Genomic DNA, 19,664 nt, shown 5'->3' on the forward strand with positions numbered 1-19,664 from the left:
AAGATATAGGGCTAGGCTATGCAAGCCATTCAGGGACGGGCCAAGTGCGAATTATAGTGACATTCAGTGGTCACATTTTTTTCCACGTGAGTTCATATTACATATTTATGTGCTAATAGTTAGGACATGTATTTTAATGTAAACATGTTTGACCTATTGTGGTATGAACACAACCAGTCAAATGTTCTCATCTGATTGTCTAACAAATCACTTCAAAAAGTAGGCTACCTGCATACATTTGTCTACTCAAAATAATCAGCATCCAAGCAGTACATCAGCCATTGGATGAATGGAAAGAGACATCTGTTACAAAACACCGAAACTTGTAATGACATTCAGTGATTGTCATTAGAACTACACTCTTGTAGCTGAATTAATGAATGCGTCTTGCTGACAAATTGATACATTTTTGCACAAAGAAAATTCGGGACACCTGAAAGGGGGCTGAAATAGGCGAAACATATAGCTGTCTTGTCCTGAGCTGGAAACTGTGAGGCCCAGTTGAAACAAGGCAACAACATTTAACATGTCATCCCCCATACAGAGCCCCCCCCCCCCCCCCCCCCCCCCCCCCCCCCCCCCCCCCCACCCCCCCCCCCTCCCCCCCCCCCCCCCCACCCCCCCCCCAACCCCCCCCCCCCCCCCCCCCCCCCCCCCCCCCACCCCCCCCCCCCCCCCCCCCAGCGACAAATTTACATATTGCATGTGACTAACACATTTCAGTTAATTACTATAGCTCCCACCTTGGGCCAATCAGTGTAATTTTGTAAATGCCGGATCTATGGCAAGACCCCCCCTCCCACCCAATTGATACAATGTTGCAAGTTTGCTAGCGAAAACTCAAGACAGACAGAGAGAGAGGCAGACAGGCGGGGCAGTGAGATGAATGCAATTGAAACAACCTGAACCAAACGTCACTGGTTTAAACCATGACATAGAGCTGGGGGTGTTCGTTTCATTTGAAATAAGGTTTAATTTTCATATTTACCACTGTATCAGTGCAACATTGCCTTTTAAACAAATTGGAGAATGATTAAATTAGAGACRCCCCTAAAGTTGGACTTTTGTTGCATTTAGGGGAGCTCATGTCTCATTGGGGGGTTCTGAGCCCCCCTCTGTTACTCAGGACCMGTAGGCCTATACAGTATCTGCACCACTGACATCTTGTGGCTATCATGTTAAATTGCGTATTTTATTGTTTATTGTCTTTTAGGTAGACAATACAAACATTCACTACCAGTCAACATTGTGGAAAGTAATACTGCATTTGAGAATGCCTTGCATAGCTAAATAGTCTTCATATATCTAAATCATCATGACGTACAGTACCAGTCAAAAGTTTGGACACACCTACTCATTCAATGGTTTTTCTTTATTTTTACTATTTTCTACATTGTAGAATAATAGTGAAGACATCAACACTATGAAATAACACATATGGAATCATGTAGTAACCAAAAAAGTGTTAAACATATCAAAATATATTTTATATTTGAGGTTCTTCAAAGTAGCCACCCTTTGACTTGATGACAGCTTTGCACACTCTTGGCATTCTCTCAACCAGCTTCACCTGGAAGGCTTTTCCAACAGTCTTGAAGGAGTTCCCACATGAGCTGAGCACTTGTTGGCTGCTTTTCCTTCACTCTGCGGTCCAACTCATCCCAAACCATCTCAATTGGGTTGAAGTCGGGTGATTGTGGAGGCCAGGTCATCTGATGCAGCACTCCATCACTCTCCTTCTTGGTCAAATAGCCCTTACACAGCCTGGAGGTGTGTTGGGTCATTGTTCTGTTGAAAAACAAATTATAGTCCCACTAAGTGCTAACCAGATTGGATGGTGTATCCCTGCAGAATGCTGTGGTAGCCATGCTGGTTAAGAGTGCCTTGAATTATAAATAAATGTCACCAGCAAAGCACCCCCACACCATCACACCTCCTCCTCCATGCTTCACGGTGGGAATTACACATGCGGAGGTCATCCGTTCACCTACTCTGCGTCTCACAAAGACACGGTGGTTGGAACCAAAAATCTCAAATTTGGACTCATCAGACCAAAGGACAGATTTCCACCGGTCTAATGTCCATTCCTCATGTTTCTTGGCCCAAGCAAGTCTCTTCTTCTTATTGGTGTCCTTTAGTAGTTGTTTCTTTGCAGCAATTCGTCCATGAAGACCTGATTCACTCAGTTGATGGTGAGATTTTGATGCATTTATTTTAGCTGCAATTTCTGAGGTTGGTAACTCTACTGAACTTATCCTCTGCAGCAGAGGTAACTCTGGGTCTTCCTTTCCTGTGGCAGTCCTCAAGAGAGCCAGTTTCATCATAGRGCTTGATAATTTTTGCGACTGCACTTGAAGAAACTTGCAAAGTTCTTGACATTCCCGGATTGACTGACATTTCATGTCTCAAAGTAATGATGGACTGTCGTTTCTCTTTGCTTATTTGAGCTGTTCTTGCCATAAAATGGACTTGGTCTTATAGCAAATAGGGCTATCTTCTGTATACCACCCCTACTTGTCACAACACATTGATTGGCTCAAACYCATTAAGAAGTAAAGAAATTCCACKAATTAACTTTTAACAAGGCACACCTGTTCATTGAAATGCATACCAGGTGACTAACTCATGAAGCTGGTRGAGWGAATGCCAAGAGTGTGCAACGCTGTCATCAWGGCAAAGGGTGGCTACTTTGAAGAATCTSAAARATATTTTGATTTGTTTAACACTTTTTTGGTTACTACATGATTCCATACGGGTTATTTCACAGTTTCGATGTCTTCACTATTATTCTACAATGTAGAAAGTAGTAAAGTAGTAAAGTAGAAAMTAGTAAAAATAAAGAAAAACCCTGGAATGAGTAGGTGTGTCCAAACTTTTGACTGGTACTGTACGTCATGATGATTTAGATATATGAAGACTATTAAGCTATGCAAGGCATTCTCAAATGCAGTATTARTTTCCACAATCATTAGTGACCAATATTCTGGTCTAAAGGCAAATACTGCTTCAATAGCTGTGTCTCATTGATGCCATTCCATTTGTATACACCAGAGGGCATCAAATACTTTCCCAAAACTATGCTTTATGAGAATGAACAATAGTTCAGATGAATCAGTCAAAACAACATCAATTCTGCCAGTTGACTGAACGATTCTATGACTTGATATATTTTATATGATGAATAGCAGCAGGTARTGTGCCCAGAGGAAAGGAGTGATGATGTTTGAGGTGGATGGTGAGGACATGGGACTGGCYCCGGGCATAAGAGATGTGTTGTTTAGACTGGAGCACAGCTGAAACCTAATGGAGGGCWACGTGGGCTCCCCCTTTGATGCTGAGAGTCAAAGGAGAGCTGCTGCCATGCTTTCGAACCAAGGCCAAGTCGGACTCTGAATTTGGATGACGGGATCATTGCCTAGTAATGGTCAGGTGTGACCAGTCTGAGTAGTGTGATGTCCTATCTTGGTAACCTCCAAGGCCTGTCCATGAGATCCTAATCCATTTTGATCCACTCCTAATCTGAGACAGTTTATGAGGATGGGCCCTGATCTCTGTGGTGAGTGAGCGAGTGCACAGGGGGAGCTGCTGGTTGTGAGATGGATAAATGTTCAGAGTTGGACTGTATATGGTCTGTAAGGGCTTGGAGAAGCAACAGTTGTTGTGGAAATAGGGCATGCTGCTTTCTAGAGGAGGGGACTAGGGAAAGTGAGACATTATCATGACCTATGACCTGAGCATTGCATTTGACCAGCCAAGAGGGGGCAGAATATGTTATGTGTAGATGGACTTTTTTCTCAGCCACACATTTACTGCCATGCATTCACATCTATCCTTAATACACTACCCATTACACATTTGAATAAATAAAACGAATACARTTAAAATAAACTTGACTTTTGAAAGACATGGACATTTAAAATGACATTATATGCTCTGGTTTCTAGCCTAGTACTGTAGTTTGAGTCAGAGTTGTGTAAAGTTTGTCTCCTGTTTTGAATCTGTTTTGTTCTTTAGAATTGTAATTTTGTTATCACAAAAAACTTAAATGAGATACGGTAGCCTACCAACATCATCCGTTCAAGAGGTAGCCTACCAACATCATGGGTGAGAGAAGGGCCCCGATAATCTATTCTGCCGCATCACGACAAAGCAGAAGGGATGCTCATGGTTTGTTAGCATGGATATAATATAAGCTGCGCCTCTGTGAGGAATAATTATCTYGCAGGGCTTCACGACTGCTAAACATGTGACCATAGCTTGTCAATTCGTGGTTCTTCTGCACCGCACTTTTCAGACCCGACAGAAATAGTGAAAAGAACAGTTGACTACCACCATTCCATACACACGGATCCATTATTGTTCACGCAACAGAACATGGACATCAAGGACCAAGGAGCTCAAATGGAGCCGCTACTGCCAACGGTAAGGAGCCACTCACCCCCCATCGCACTGCTCTCAGCGGACGTTATTTTCTTTGTGGCGCACATTGACTACATCCCGCGTGCATTTTTATGATCCAGAAATTTTGGCGGTGAAAGTGATTTAGATGATGACAAGTAGCATGTGGAATGTACTACAGCGTCACAGCCGATATCACCACAGACATTGATACAATTAGATAAACAGGAAAGCCGGTATCATTTTTAAAACCTGCTACAGTGGTTATATCAACCACCTGCAGTAGCATAAAATATGCCATATTCTTTTCACACACCAAGCGTTCTAACCTATGCATAACTGTGAAATGCAATTTTGGTCAAGGAAATATTTTGGACAGCTTTGATTGATGTTACGAAGACATTCTATTATAGGCTTCACATTTTTTCATTATAATATCAGTGCATTTAGATAGAGGTCTCTTTTCGTCAATAGTCTGTAGACTCGTGTTATGTAGAATATAATAGAACAGAATTCTTCATTTTCTTCTAGGAGGAAATTCCTTGCACAAGGATTTGGTGAGTCAAACAGGACCAATTATACCACTGGGTTATAAAATATGAATATAAACATATTGCTCATAAATAAATGASTGAATCTGAATAAAAAAGCGGACTTTCTGTGACTGAAGAGTGTAGCTTACCATTGCAGGCCTATACACATTTCATTAATTTCCTAATTATTGTTAGTAAGTGCTTCTTCTCTGGCAGATGACATTTGATTTTAATTTGGTCAAACCAGTGGTGACCCCATGCACCAAGGTCATGTAGTACTGTATATGAACCCAGGGAAATAGATTGTACTGGATGTTTACACGGCCATTCACCGATTCACCAATTCACAGACACATTAGTGCAACCTATGAACTCATAAGCCTGATTGATCTATGAGGTTGCTTAATGATATATTTGTGGATAGTCTCAGGGTGCCTGCCAAGTGCCCTGCTAACGATCAGAGAGCCTTGAGTTAAGTGATCAGACAAGTTGGGTACATCCCAAATGACAGCCTATTCCCTTCACAGTGCACTAATTTTCACCAGGGATCACAGGACCATGGGTGTCTGTAACGAGGCTGAACATTGTATTCAATAATTGCTTGTGGGCAAAGTTATAGCTTGTAGCATATAGCGTATTGCTTATATCTTGCACTGCATAGAACTGGGACAGTATTTGGGTTGGCTGCATTGGGGGGTGATGGGCTTCCTAAGGGAATATCCAGCAACTGCACGGGCCTCTGATGTCAACCTCAGTTTAGCATGTCTGCGAGTGCTTGTGGAATTGCTTAGCATCCGACCGCAAGGCGCTACAGAGGGCAGTGCATACGGCCCAGGACAGGCCGAGCTCCTTGCCCTGCCATTCAGGACCTCTATACCAGGCTGTGTCAGAGGACGGACCTAAAAATTGTCAAAGACTCCAGCCACCCTTTTCATAGACTGTCCGCTCTGCTACCGCACGGCAAACGGTACCGATGCACCTGGAACCAACAGGACCCTGAACAGCTTCTAACCCCAAACCATTAGACTGCTAAGTAGTTAGTTAATTAGTTAACCAAATAGCTACCTGGTCTATCTGCATTGACCCTTTTTGCACAAACTTTTTTTGATTCATCACATACACTGCTGCTTCTGTTTAGTATCTGTCCTGTTGACTAGTCACTTTATTCCTAGTTATATCTACATATCTACCTCACTTACCTTACACATCGACTCGGTACTGGTATATAGCCAAGTTATCGCTACTCATTGTGTATTTATTATTACTTTTATTATTACGTGTTTTACTTTTKTATTATTTCTCTATTTTCTTTCTCTCTGCACTGTTGGGAAGGGCCCAAAAGTAAACATCTCCATGGTAGTCTACACCTGTTGTTTACAAAGCATGTGACAAATGATGTTTGATTTGATTTGGAAGGAAGGATGCAATGAACATTTTGCAAACTAGTCCAGATTAAATTAAAAACAAAAATGTTTATGCACTACCGGCATCTGTGCTGCTATAATCACTTCCAAAGAGATTTGTTTTCATTATCCATTTGCTGTTGACAGTAAAGCAGCTTTTTGTATAACCCCCAAAATACAATCTTCTATCTGCATTGACTGGTGTGGTGACTGACAGGTGGATGAGTCTGTTCTGATCCTGTGCTTAATACTGTCTTGTACCTATGTTACACCCCCTTAATTAGAGTGGTTGTGAATCAGAATGCTATCTAGGTTGTTGAGAGCCATGTGCAATGATGAGTTATCTCTTCTGCCTACAGCACTATTTTCCTGATTCATCTCTGTGCGCAAAATGTGATTTGATGAGCTAATTTTAAATCACCTCACACACTTATCACACACTTCAATCATCAGTAATTTGATTTAGATTATATTATGTATACTTGATTGTCTGTTGTTCACATAAATTTCAGAAAAATCCACAACAAAAAGAGAGACATAAAACACTTATAAGGAACATACAAACAATTAATGGAAATGACAACTTAAAGGTCCAATGCAGCCTTTAAAAAAATATCTCAAAATCAAATCATTTCTGGGTTACATTTAAATACCGTACTTTAATAGTTTTCCATTACAATGGTCAAAAATAAACAAAAATWGCCTTTTAGCAACAACAAAAAKTATTTCTCAAAACTAGGACTGTCTGGTCTGAGTGGGGAGGGATATGTAATCTGAAAGTAGCTGTTATTGGCAGAAAGATTTTGAACTAGCTTTGTTATTGTTCTATATTAACTTACAGTATACCGCCTAGTGATGTCACCAGGCAAYCCAAAACTCAACCCATCCAAAACCTGGGCTGCGTTCAGTATGTTTTAACATTCTGGAACATTACATTGAATGGAAACGGTGCTGTACTGAACGACCAGTTGAAAAACTGGGAGGTGTTGGGGGTTGGGGAACACTGTCAGCATGGCCATTTCCCTTTAAATACGTCACTCATTGCTTCAAGCCACACCTCGCCATACCCAACAATCAGGAGCAAACGTACCTCAAAGTCTATTAAATAGACTTTACATTTTTTAGAACGTACAAGAACGTTTTTGGGAAACGTGTTGTTCAGTACAAACCGTACCGCAGAGTAGCAAACGTTCAAGTGAACTGAACGCACCTCTGCTAATCAGAAGGTCCTGTGTAGATTGTATTTTCAACCAGCAGCTAACATTGATCAAATTRCTTCACACTTTTACAGTGTTAGTTTCATCAGCTGTACAATATGATACAAAACACAGGAAAGACAGCATTTTGACTGCACTGGGCCTGCGTCTTCAWAGGTTTCCTGTAATGAGACCATAATCCTTTTCTACATAACATGTTAGTGGAGTGTAAAGAAATATGCACACACGGCTTCGCTGCATTCATTGCATTCATATACTGTATATAAGACTCATATTCAGAGGCATCATCATCATATATATTGGATATTCTTTCATTATGTTCTAGTCCAGTAGTTGCTCCAAGCTATCTATATGCCGGGCTCCCCCTTGGCAAATATTTGMCCTATAGTAATTCACTCGCTGTCCTCAATCCTGCTGAGAAGACCCGGTGGCTCAAACGGATTTGATTGATGAACCACAGGTGAACCATATGGCATACATTTGTGGAGATCTTTGCCTCCAAAAGCCTCTTTGAATACCAGGCTGCATCCCACATTACACCCTATTAGGCTTGGGCGATATACTGTTCATACCGGGGTATTTTGAAATACCGACGGTATTATTTTCAATACCGCGGGGGTTCGTGCTACACCACTACTTATAACCATAAATTAAGTATAACTATAAGAAATCTAAGATGTGTCAAGTAAATTATATCCAGCTCAGGGCTCCAGCTATGCATTTGGTTGGCTAACTTGCTAGCTAAGTGGTTACATGTCAAAGATCAAGCTTCGTGGTTACAGCAGAGATATTCAACCCCCTCCTGGATCAAGATCCCTGTTTTCTAAATGTTTGTTTAATTCGTTTTATAGCGCCCCTTGTGTGCACTTCTGGTAATACCTTATACCCTGGTATGGTACAGAAACGTTGTGACGGTATAAAATATGGATACCAACCAACCCTACACCCTATTACTTTATAGTGCACTACTTTTGACCAGGGCTCTGCAATATGGATTAGGGAATAGGGTGCCATTTGGGACGCATATGCAAGACTTAAGGAAAGCAGGACAGCTTCTGCCTTGCACAGGTTACTAAGTTGCMTTTGAAGGTGTTAGGTTTCATACCATGGTCTTGCTTGCCTAAAAAAATGCTGATAATGACAATATTGTCTTTTCAGGTGTCAACTCCTGGACGCAGAAGTGTGGTAAGTTAGCCCTCTGATTTACTTTTAAAGTGCTTGAAAATGTTCACCGGTCTCTCTATCAAAGAAAATCCCAGTGTGACTACAATAGAAGGGTTTTAGTTGGCTACATTGGTGAGATGGCTTTCCATCTTTTGTTTTGCCCCATGGCTTACCTGAGCTCCAATCAGCATAGAGAGAGAGAGAGGAAGAGAAGGAGAGAGAGAGAAGAGAGAGAGAGAGAGAGAGAGAGAGAGAGAGAGAGAGAGAGAGAGAGACGAGAGAGAGAGAGGAGAGAGAGAGAGAGAAGAAAGAGAGAGAGAGAAAGAGAGAGAGAGAGAGAGAGAGAGAGAGAGAGAGAGAGAGAGAAGAGAGAGAGAGAGAGAGAAGACGAGATAGAGAGAGAGAGAGAGAGAGAGAGAGAGAGAGAGAGAGAGAGCAAGGTCAGGCCAGAGTGGCTGAGCTGACAGGTCATGCTGCAGATACTGGGAACTCTCCCAGCAGCCCCAGGGGAGGCGCAAGGCGATGCTCTGTGCTCTGCGGTGTGGTATGGAGCAGTGCAGCGATGGCAAGCTGCTGCTACAGGGGCTATACACTGAAAGCCATAKAAAAGAGGGAAACACAGTGGCTTAGCACCAGCTAGCTCCCTCTTAGATAAGAGGCTGGACACCAGTGATGTCACTACTGTAATCTCATGCAGGATTGGTGGATAAATGGCTGAATCAACAGAGGCAGCGAGTGGTGCGTTTGTAAGTCGCTTCCTGGCATGTTGAGAGGGTAGATTGCTTAGCCGCGTGTGTGCCTGTCCCGGCAGCAGAGGCACGCTGGTGCTACGGAGCTCAGCTCGGCTCAGCCTCCTCTCTTCGGCTCAGCAGCACTCTTAACTACAAGAGGAAAGGTCATGCATTCTGCTGGAGGCTTGGATCCCAACAGTCGCTTTTATTCTTTAAAGGTATGCCTGTGCTCTGTTTACTCTGTAAAGGTATAACTATGCTCTGTTCTCTGCTCTGTGTTTGGGAMTTTTTTTTCATCTCCAGGTGTTCTTAAGGTTATCTAAGGTTAAAGGATGTGTGTTTGATGCTGGTGTTTGTTGGTGCTGCTGATAGCCTTTTTGGAAATATCTGTACACCTCAATGTCAAACAGCTTGACTTCATCATGCATGCAGTATCCTGTTCTTTAATGACCTGTTAAAGGGCAAAGTTAACACAAGGACACACTATTTGAATGGCTTTAGTTTAATGGCAGAGTTAACATTGTATGTAAGCGTACAATGTTAACTCTGAGAGATAGGAGGAGGTAGGAGAGCGATACAGTAGAGGACAGGTGGCAGAGAAGAGAGAGGAGAGAAGAGAGAAAGGAATTTGGGGAGAGCAGAGAGGAGAAAGGAGAGAAGAGAGGAGAGAAGAGCGAGGAATAAGGAAAGAGGAGAGAGGAGAGAAGAGAGGGGAGAGAGGAGATGGGAGAGATGAGAGTGGAGAGTGGAGAGAGGAGAGAGAGAGGAAAGAGCGAAGAGAAGAGAGAGGAGAGTGGAAAGTGGAGAGAGAAGAGAGAGGAGAGAGGGGAACGGAGAGAGGAGAGAGCCTGTCCTGCTGTGTCAGCCATTGATTCCTGGGATGCAGGAAAGGAGATAAGTGCACTCATGTTTACTCTGCACCAGCAAAGGCAAACGCCTGCTTACCATTTTGTATTACAAAGCATATAGGGTCTCTGTCCCCTGGATGTCTTTGAGATGTGCCAACTTTGTTGGGGAAAAGTGAATGGAATTTGAACAAGACTGTATTCGCTGTACTATGTAAGTTGTGTTCTATGCCAAGCTGAGCTCATCTGAGCACAGTGTTGTTGTCATCATTATGATGCTGCTGGCCTGGTGCTGATGCTGCCATAGTGACCATTGCCATCTGCAGGGATCAGACCCCTCATCCAATGAAATCACTTTGGCTGCCCCCAGCAATCCTCCAGTCCTCTGCTCTTAAAGATGGCTTTGCTTGGAGCGTACACCACTCAAACAGTGTGAGCTAGGCCAACACTATTCATCATCATCACACTCCCTATTTTCACCACTGTTGTTCAGGACATGCATTGTAGCCTACCGATCTTTGGTCACCTTTTTTCTCTTGTTAGTCATTCCTACAGTATGTCAGGCTTCTATGCACTTATGTCATTCTCATTAGGAGTTTTGGATATAGCTCACCAGGCTAGTCAGAAACCCCACGCTGAGAGGTGTTCTAGATAGGGAAAATAGGTCACAAGCCATTGCTTCTGGAGAACAGTAGATTAACCCTAAAACAGTTTTACACTACTTTAACTCTTTACACGCACAACAACATATGKATTGGCCTACAGGCAGCAAAGAATGCTACACACGACAAAACATAAACACACTTCGGGAAGCAGTAACAGAATACAGTAACAGCTCATTTTAATGTATGCCAATGTAATGTATCGCTAAACAAAATGTACAGTGTTGTACTTTAATCCTGTAGCCCTGCACAGACTTTGATCCCTCTCCAGTGTATTAGCATTCAGATTATCATCCTGGGTCTTGGCCATGGAGTCTGACCCATGTGCCACTGCAGCTGTGGACGGACAGCAGTGTCCTTCTTCATCCAAATAGGCRCTGGTGTCCTAGCTCTGGTCCAGGGCGTTGACGTGCGGCTTGCTGATGCTGAYCCTCCTTCTTCTACAAGAAGGTTCAGCACCAGCAAGCTGTGCGTAAACGTCCTGGACCAGAGCTTCTGATGTCCAAAACAGGTTTCAGTTAAGCATGTGGCAAGACAAACCATAAAGTTAAAGAAATACTGGGCCCTGGTCAAAGGTACTTGATCTGTGCGTTTTTGTCATTACGCTGTCCCTCCACCCATTCACACACATGACATCATCATCATCATCCCACAATGTTTTGTGTGAGAGGGCATAGCCCTGACTGAAGAATCAGAGAATTACAGTACTGCTGTCTTCTAAGCTAAATGTAGCTTTTTGATGCCAGCAAGGTTTTCCCCCACTTTGTTTGGCTTATACCTTAGACAAAAATCGACTTATTTTTGTCACTAAAAAAGTAGATTTCATCTGAGTTTCCGACCATCTTAGTGAACAGCATCAAAATAAAGCTGATTTCATCATTCTTAGTGTACACGTTCTGTACAAGATGCTAATTCTTGGCAATGTTTCTAAATATTTGTACTGCGTACATGGTGCTTTATGTCAAATTCTTCTATTTAAAAATGTCAAGCAATTTCTATGAATGTATTTCAAGTGTATGTAGTATAACTTGTTAAATTGGCTTCAGTTTATTGAGTACAGTTTTTTTCAATRACTGGTCCAATTTTCACAAGTATGTGGCACATTTTTACAACTCCTAATACAKAACTCAAAACAGAAATTCAAAATGGCTTGTTTCAAAACTCTAAGCACATTTTCAATTGACTAAGTACAACACACAAAATCATAGTCACTTTTTCATCTAGAAAATACATGTTTCACATTGCAATATATGTTCATATAAAGTAATTGCCTTTCACAATGCAGTGCTCTCATTACTTTTGATATGATTCTCTTCTCTTTTGTTAKAATARATCTTACRATTAGTTAATCCGATTGCACTTAATTGATGATCACTTAAATGTTTGGTAAACCTATACACACTGCTTTACTAAAATTGCATTGGKCAATACAGTACTGTAWTACTGTAATATATGCCATTTACATAGCAGACACCTTTATCCAAAGTGACAACAGTCCACACATTTTGGTATGTGACCCCAGTGGGAATCAAACCCACAAATCTGGTGTTGCTAGTGCCATGCTCTTGTGAACTGAGCCACGTAAGGTACCACTACAATACATAAGCATAAGAAAATACAATACAAGATMACATTACAGGTGGATGATGTACGATTGCCATCCCCATGAGCATARGACCCGCAATTTACASTACTGTKGCATACTACATTTAAAGCWCAATTTTGAAACATGTATCTTAGATGTTTTGCTATTGGATTAACTCGTTGTTAAAATAACTAAATTGAGAAGATATCATTATGTTGTGTTTTGGTGATTAAACCAATGGACTCATTATATTTCACAGTAAATTCATATTTTGGATTAATGGTTGTGTGGTGAAGGATGTCTACAAACACAATGAATGCACAATGAAATGTTTTSAATATAAGACTGGCTGCATTACACGTGTTACCAGTTTGGAGTTTTGTAAATTCACCACATACAAAAGAAAAGGTGCTGAACATTGTCAATTTCTATATTTTTACCTCATACATCTATTAATTTGACTTCAATTTATGTTGGAAGGTAAAACCAAATCATATATGGATGTGGTTGTAAATACTACAGTACATCAACATTTTCCCTCTGCCAGTGTGCTTCAATAGGACAAAGTGAATAGAGTCTATSTGTAGTGTACAATTATAGTGTAGTGTACAATGCACAGCTGAAATACCTGGGTTGTATATAACAATATTCCAGTCATTATTTCAATTTCATTGATACACTGTAAGCTGATGAATTTCAAGCAGAGAGACAGGCAATATTGTATTAGTAGAAAGGGAGATCTTGTACAATGTTGCACGGGACAGAAATGGCATAACACACCGTGCTACGTTTTTATAATAGCCAAGTGCTTTACAATACCCCTATTTCTGATGATTTGTACTTTATAAGGATAATTCAACTTTAAAACTGARATATTTCTCAACATGCTCACAACCTGCCGTTAGATACAATTTTAAAAAATGTAAATGGTGCATGTGAAATTATAGTCCAATACTGTATGGAAAGTGGTATTTACAATCTACTATTCTTTCTAACCAGGACTTCAAAAAGAACAGTTTTTAGTTTTCTATCTTGTATTTTTTTCTATTGGATCAAATGGCATTTCAATGACTAAATGGTGAGCCTATCATTATCTGATGTATTGGTACCTAAACAAAATGGTATTTCACAGAAAACTTTGATTTTGCATGACTGAGGGGGGTGAAAGATGTGTGAAACTCCAATGAATGCACAATCAAAGGTTCTGAACATAAGATAGGGGGCATTACAAGCAAGGGCGCCACCTTGGTTTTAGAAGTGGGGTGGGGACGACATAACCTGGCGTGGGTTCTGGGGGTCTCCAATTTTTTGGGGCATCTAATTCTTATTTCCTGTATTTTTACACAATCGAATATGCCATCTCCATTTAGAACAAAAAGTAAGCAAAAATACCCACAGTCATCAAACTAGGTAAGATATCATTATTAAATATGTTTAAGTGATTAATAAGACTGAACTAGATCAAAGATAATTCAATAATAAATATTGTGTTGCACCTTTAACCAATAGCAATGAACAATGCTTAAGAAAAGGCAAACACMTTTGATTGTCTTTATTAAGACATTCTCTCTATAACATTTCAGACATAACCGACCAGCCAGCCTGAGCCGCCTGCACGCCCGACCCCCACCAGTCTAGTCAATAACTCGACTCTCTCCCAACACAATTTTCTTCCCAGTTCGCACCTTTAATTTTTTTCATTCCCAAGGGAAAGGTTTGGAAAAAAACACACAAAAAAACACACATACACCTCAAATATACATTAACACACAAAAACAGAAAATCCTCCATACAGTTAATCTCATAGGACTAATAGTGCTGTAGAGCTCTTTTTACTTGCACGCAGTAAGTATTGATTACCCATTTATTTGTCTCTGCTTGCAAATCTTCCTCCTGAAAYGTAGGCTTTATTCTATAGTCCTATGCAAAATMTTGCAAGTGTTGCTGTCATCATTCTTGCTGCTTCCAGTTCAGTAGCCATACCTGCGAAATCAGGTGTGCGTGTCAATTAAATAGAGTAGCCTATAGCCTATGCAAGGGCGGAGAAGCACAGGGAAGTTATCTTTCCAAGGAAATGTAAGTACTCTGCTCCCTTCAAACTACATCTAGCATATTGACTGATATAGCCCAGTAATACAGTAWAAGGCTGATGTGAGAATCTCTGGTAATTTAACTTATTTCTTAAGTTATTTATGTGCTTTTGATATTGCCTATAGGGTGCAAAATTGCTAGGACCTTAGCTGGCAAGTGAGCTGCGTCACATATGCCTAAAATAACATTGTGGGATTGCGGTTGGGTTTGGGACCAGTTCTTGGGGTAGCAGGTGAGTCAGACAGAAAGCCAGCGGGAGCGGGATGAAGAAATCGGTCCACGCAGACCTCTGCTGTGCACCATGACAGTGAAGCCTGTAATGTTAGAGRTGTTTATTACTGTGTCAGTGTGAAAAGTAGGGAATTAGCTAGGGAAACTGACAGATCAATAACGTTACATTGCCATACTGACTAATAAAACTCACATTAAATTGTTTGACTGACAGTTTCATCGTTGGATTCAGGTCTAGTGAGATTGAGGCAAAAATCATAGCTAACGTTAGCCAACCTTTGGCCAGCTCTTCCTCTAACGGTACATCAACTGGGGAAAGCTAGCCAAATGTATTTACTTCCAAAACAGGACAAAAAAAGGCTACAAAACATTTCCATACAAACAATAGCTGTTCGTTAGCGATATGAGGTGGCTATTATTACTATCTGATTGATAACTAGAGGCTAGAACTGACCTGGCTGGTGTAACATCAGCTACTAGCTAACATAGCTAGTTTATTCATTCACCTCAGTCGAGAGGGGATAAAACATTAGCTAACATTACATGTCAGTTACAATACTAGCTCAGCACTGCGAATAAAAACTAGTTTCGTTTTTTTCTGTTAAGTTAAACAGCAGTTACTGTACCTTGCCAGCTACATTAGTCAACTAAAGAGTAGCCAGTTTTTGCTCTGCTTGCTTTTACAACTCGGTATAAGAGTGCAACACATGCACATTGAACTATGCTCAACTCTCCCGTGCTGTTCCATCCAGTCTTTCAGAAGATTTGCCTTCACACAGCCTGTCAGCCCGCTCTGTGGTGTCCGAGCGGACCTAAATCCAGCCGGCTGATCACTCCAAACAGCCTATCCGATCGCTCGCATGGTCCTAAAGCACACCGTTGCCACTTTTTTTATCACATTGCAATGATAAAACCTGGGGGTACAAAAATGCAATTTCAGAATGTAGGTGGTGGGGGACATGACCTTCCCATCCCCAGTGAAAGTTGCGCCCCCTATTACAAGTGTTATCAGTTTAGAGTTTTGTACATCCTTATCAGCCAGTAGTAACTCATTGTCAGTAATGAGGTTATTACCGTTAGTTCTCCTGAACAGCCCTTGGACTTCTGTGGTTAGATTCTTTCAAACAACAATTTTATTATAAGATTTGCAAAAATTAAGTATTCAACCATTACTAAGAATAGTTCAGAGTTGAAAGCTCAATGAACATAGTTGGATCTCAGCTTTTATAGAAAAAGTACAACCTCTTTTGTCTACGTGTCAGTTTAGCAGATGTGTGGAAAAAGGGGCGCAACATAGTGTAAAAGGTGATTGGTTTGTCTGTGCAGATTAAGATAGCCCAAGGTTGATATCACAAGGGCTCAACCGTATAACTGCGTTTTGTTACAGTTCACACTATAATGTGCTCCAACTTTCCATATGGCTGATTTCCAGCAGATAGTAAAACCACAGGATATCTCACATGCTGCGGTCGCTCCTAAACAGATCTTAGCTGTACGCCCAGTCTTATGACTAAGTCACACAAAGACAAGTTTGTATCAGGTTAGAAAAACAACACTAGCATATAKCAAGAAACAATTCTTTAAACAGTGAAACACGGGATAGCATGACTAATTTTGTAATTTTCCACAACATGTCCTCCCTTTTGAGGCTAAGTCTCAACCTAATACAAAATGACTTGCAAGCATTTTCATCAAACAAGCATTACCATGAGGGGAAAATACATATGAATTAAAAATTATAATTCTGATAACATGGTAAAACAAAACCCCTACTATCAATTTTATACAACCCACATTTAGAATGACAGTGTTCAGTGCTTTATGTTGAGTCTATCACTTAAACTCAAGACCCTCAACTTAGCACACATCGACACGGTTAGAATGTAAATTTACAAACAGTATATTCATCTTATATTTCCAGGATTAACTATTCTTATCACTTATGGTAATGACAGATTGGTATCTCATTGGATTCTTAGTCTAAATTACTATACATTTCGCAGTATGTAGCCCTCCATAATCAACCTGATACCCCAAATAAACAATGTTGGATAAGCCTAAATCAATTACGGGCACGGTTGACCACCCCCTCCCTCCCGGCACTCATCCTTCTGGCATTTCTTCACGTTCTTCTTCAGATAGTGTTTCAGTTCGTCCTTCCAATGCCACATGTTCAAAGTGGATGGCCTTTGATAATGTCTTTCACCTATGCCGCCACTGTCGTTTACAGTCCATTATGTCTTGTCCGTTTTCCTACCAGTACACCAATAACARGAGAGAAGTTTGGACGGGATCTCTCTCCATGCTCACTCCATGTGGACTCATGTCYCACTCCTGAGAGAAATGGCATGAGAGAAAAGGCAGTTGATATCTTCTACTGGATGCTGTGTACAGGTTGCTGGCTCGGACTCAGGTCTCACGGTAGAAGTGGTGCAGAACAGGCCCGTATTGAACACCATTTTTGCCATTACTTGAGCTGGTAAAGGGGGATGAGGTTCACACTGTTCTTGGTCAAATTATCCCTTCCATGCATCTAGACACCATCTGTGGTCACCTTCACCAGACCAGGACAAAGAGGACAGACCAGAACAACAGTTTAGTTTAAGGCATTTCTGATTCAGGAAATCCAGACAAATGATTTACTGTGTGACAAATTATGACTACTACCAATATTCTTAATACAGATTTCTAAAACAAATGTCAAAGAGAATAACAATACACAGTTTAAAAATGGTTTCCCTAAATTGGCTTTTACTCCCCTATCATCTTGGTGATCTCACTGCAAATTTGCCGGCTCAGGGAGTTAGAGAGCTAACCTTTAGGAAGAAATCCCAACAATCCAGCAGACCCAATCTGGTGAGATTTGTTATTGAAGCAAGACAAAAACAAACAAACAACACAACAACAGCAATACACTTCTTCATATAAAACTAGAGGTGTGGAAAAAACTACACATATATCACTTGAGGTGGGAAAAACTTCAATCCATTTGGAGTAACTTTCAACCATTACCAAAATATATTTCTTCCTTTTATAGGCAGGCATGTGAAGAAAACCAATTTGCATATTTACCAAAGGGCCACAGGGGACCGGTAATTAAAAAAACAACACTGCCTGTTAAATTAAAAATAAATGAATTCGAATAAAAAATCGAATTAGCATTACAACTCTTGATAACTCCATTAAGGAAATAATTATATCCCATGAGGTAATGGTAAAATAGACTAGAGACAGGTGTCCCTCATTCAGGGGCAGCGCTCTCTCTCTCTCCTTCGTGTTCTGAATCACACATAGGAATATTGCTAGATTATTAACTTCTTCCTAACTATAGTGTTTACATAGCCCATTTTAAACTCACCCAATGTCTCCAGTCTTTCTAGTGAGGGTGATCAGGTCTCACCAGGAAGTCAGAACAGAGGTCAGAGGTCAGTCAGCCCTGTTAAGTATTTTCTTTCCCTGTACTTCCYAAACCATTTAAAACCATTTMAAATAGTTCCATCATTCTGCGTACCCAGTTTACAACCAAATTAAAAAAGACCSCACACAATAAATAAAACATGGTATTAACACCACTACAAAATATMAATAACCGGTGGGTTGTGTGCCCATGTGTGCTGGTGTGTTTGGTAAAACGTAGACAAAYACAAACAAACCAATGGTCAGGCCTTACTTATTTGGGAGCTCCCTCTACGGCCGGATCGTGTACGTTTATACTTTCCAAAACTGCAGATTTTCACTAACTGTTCTCCCAATTGGGAAACATTTCAAAGAGAGAGATAGGGACAGCCCATCCTCTCCTAAAATAGAAAATACATTTTTTTATTAGTTTTCACTTTGCTAAATCTTAAACCCTTTTACTTTCCAATTAATCTACATCTCTGTTTCCTTTAACTCAGAAGCCCTCTCAATCACCATTACCCAGTACATTTCTCTTCTACTCTAACACTTGTTTCCCTCTACAATCACTACTATACGCTTTCTCTTTCTGTCTAACGTTACTTTACCAGGTGAACAAAAGGTTTTAAGTTATAGACAAAACAAAACATGATAACTTCTGTTCACAGGTATGCCACTGTCCTCCCCCCACTCATTAATCGTTTTTTGTCTAAAATGTAAAAGGTACTTTTAATTAGCTTGACAAACGCCTCCTCACATTATTTACTCCACTCTAATGTTTTGTGACCCCTCCTCCCTTTCGTCAATTCTATAAAGCTATTTCAGAATAAGATGGAATAAAGTATCTCACGAGATTGAAAAACCCCTAGGGTTTTCCTGAGTCTGGGAGGTAGAGGTCGACCGATTATGATTTTTCAATGKCGATACCGATTATTGGAGGACCAAAAAAAGCTGATACCGATTAATCGGACGATTTTTATATATATTTGTAATGACAATTACAACAAACTGAGATAACACATGAACAACCTTCTTGTATCTTAATATAAACATAAATAAAAATCTATTTAGTCTCAAATAAATAATGAAACATGTTCAATTTTTAAAATAGCAAAAACACATGTTGGAGAAGAAACTGTAAAGTGCAATATTGCCATGTAAGGAAAGCTTAACGTTTAAGTTCCTTGTTCAGAACATTAAACGTATGAAACTGGGTTCCTTTTAACATGAGTCTTCAATATTCCAGTTAAGACTTTTAGGTTGTAGTTATTAAGAATATCAACTATTTTCTCTCTATACCATTGTATTCATATACCTTTGACTATTGGATGTTCTAAGGCACATTATAGTATTGCCAGGCTAATCTCGGGAGTTGATAGGCTTAAAGTCATAAACAGCGCTGTGCTTC

At 40.6% G+C, this 19,664-nt stretch overlaps 1 protein-coding gene across 3 annotated transcripts in view; it reads left to right on the forward strand.

The window, feature by feature from the left end:
• The first annotated feature begins 4,146 nt into the window (after positions 1-4,146).
• LOC111974664 (sodium-driven chloride bicarbonate exchanger) overlaps positions 4,147-19,664 on the forward strand; it is a 41,492-nt gene continuing 25,974 nt past the window's right edge. For all 3 annotated transcript variants that reach the window (XM_070447170.1, XM_024002574.2, XM_024002583.2), the window contains exons 1-2: positions 4,147-4,422; positions 8,710-8,736. In XM_070447170.1, coding sequence (XP_070303271.1) covers positions 4,375-4,422; positions 8,710-8,736 — 75 coding nt within the window. In that variant the 5' untranslated portion in view covers positions 4,147-4,374. The remainder of the gene's footprint in view (positions 4,423-8,709; positions 8,737-19,664) is intronic.

This window comes from Salvelinus sp. IW2-2015, linkage group LG2 (genome assembly GCF_002910315.2).
Source record: "Salvelinus sp. IW2-2015 linkage group LG2, ASM291031v2, whole genome shotgun sequence".
NCBI classification, from domain to species: domain Eukaryota; kingdom Metazoa; phylum Chordata; class Actinopteri; order Salmoniformes; family Salmonidae; genus Salvelinus; species Salvelinus sp. IW2-2015.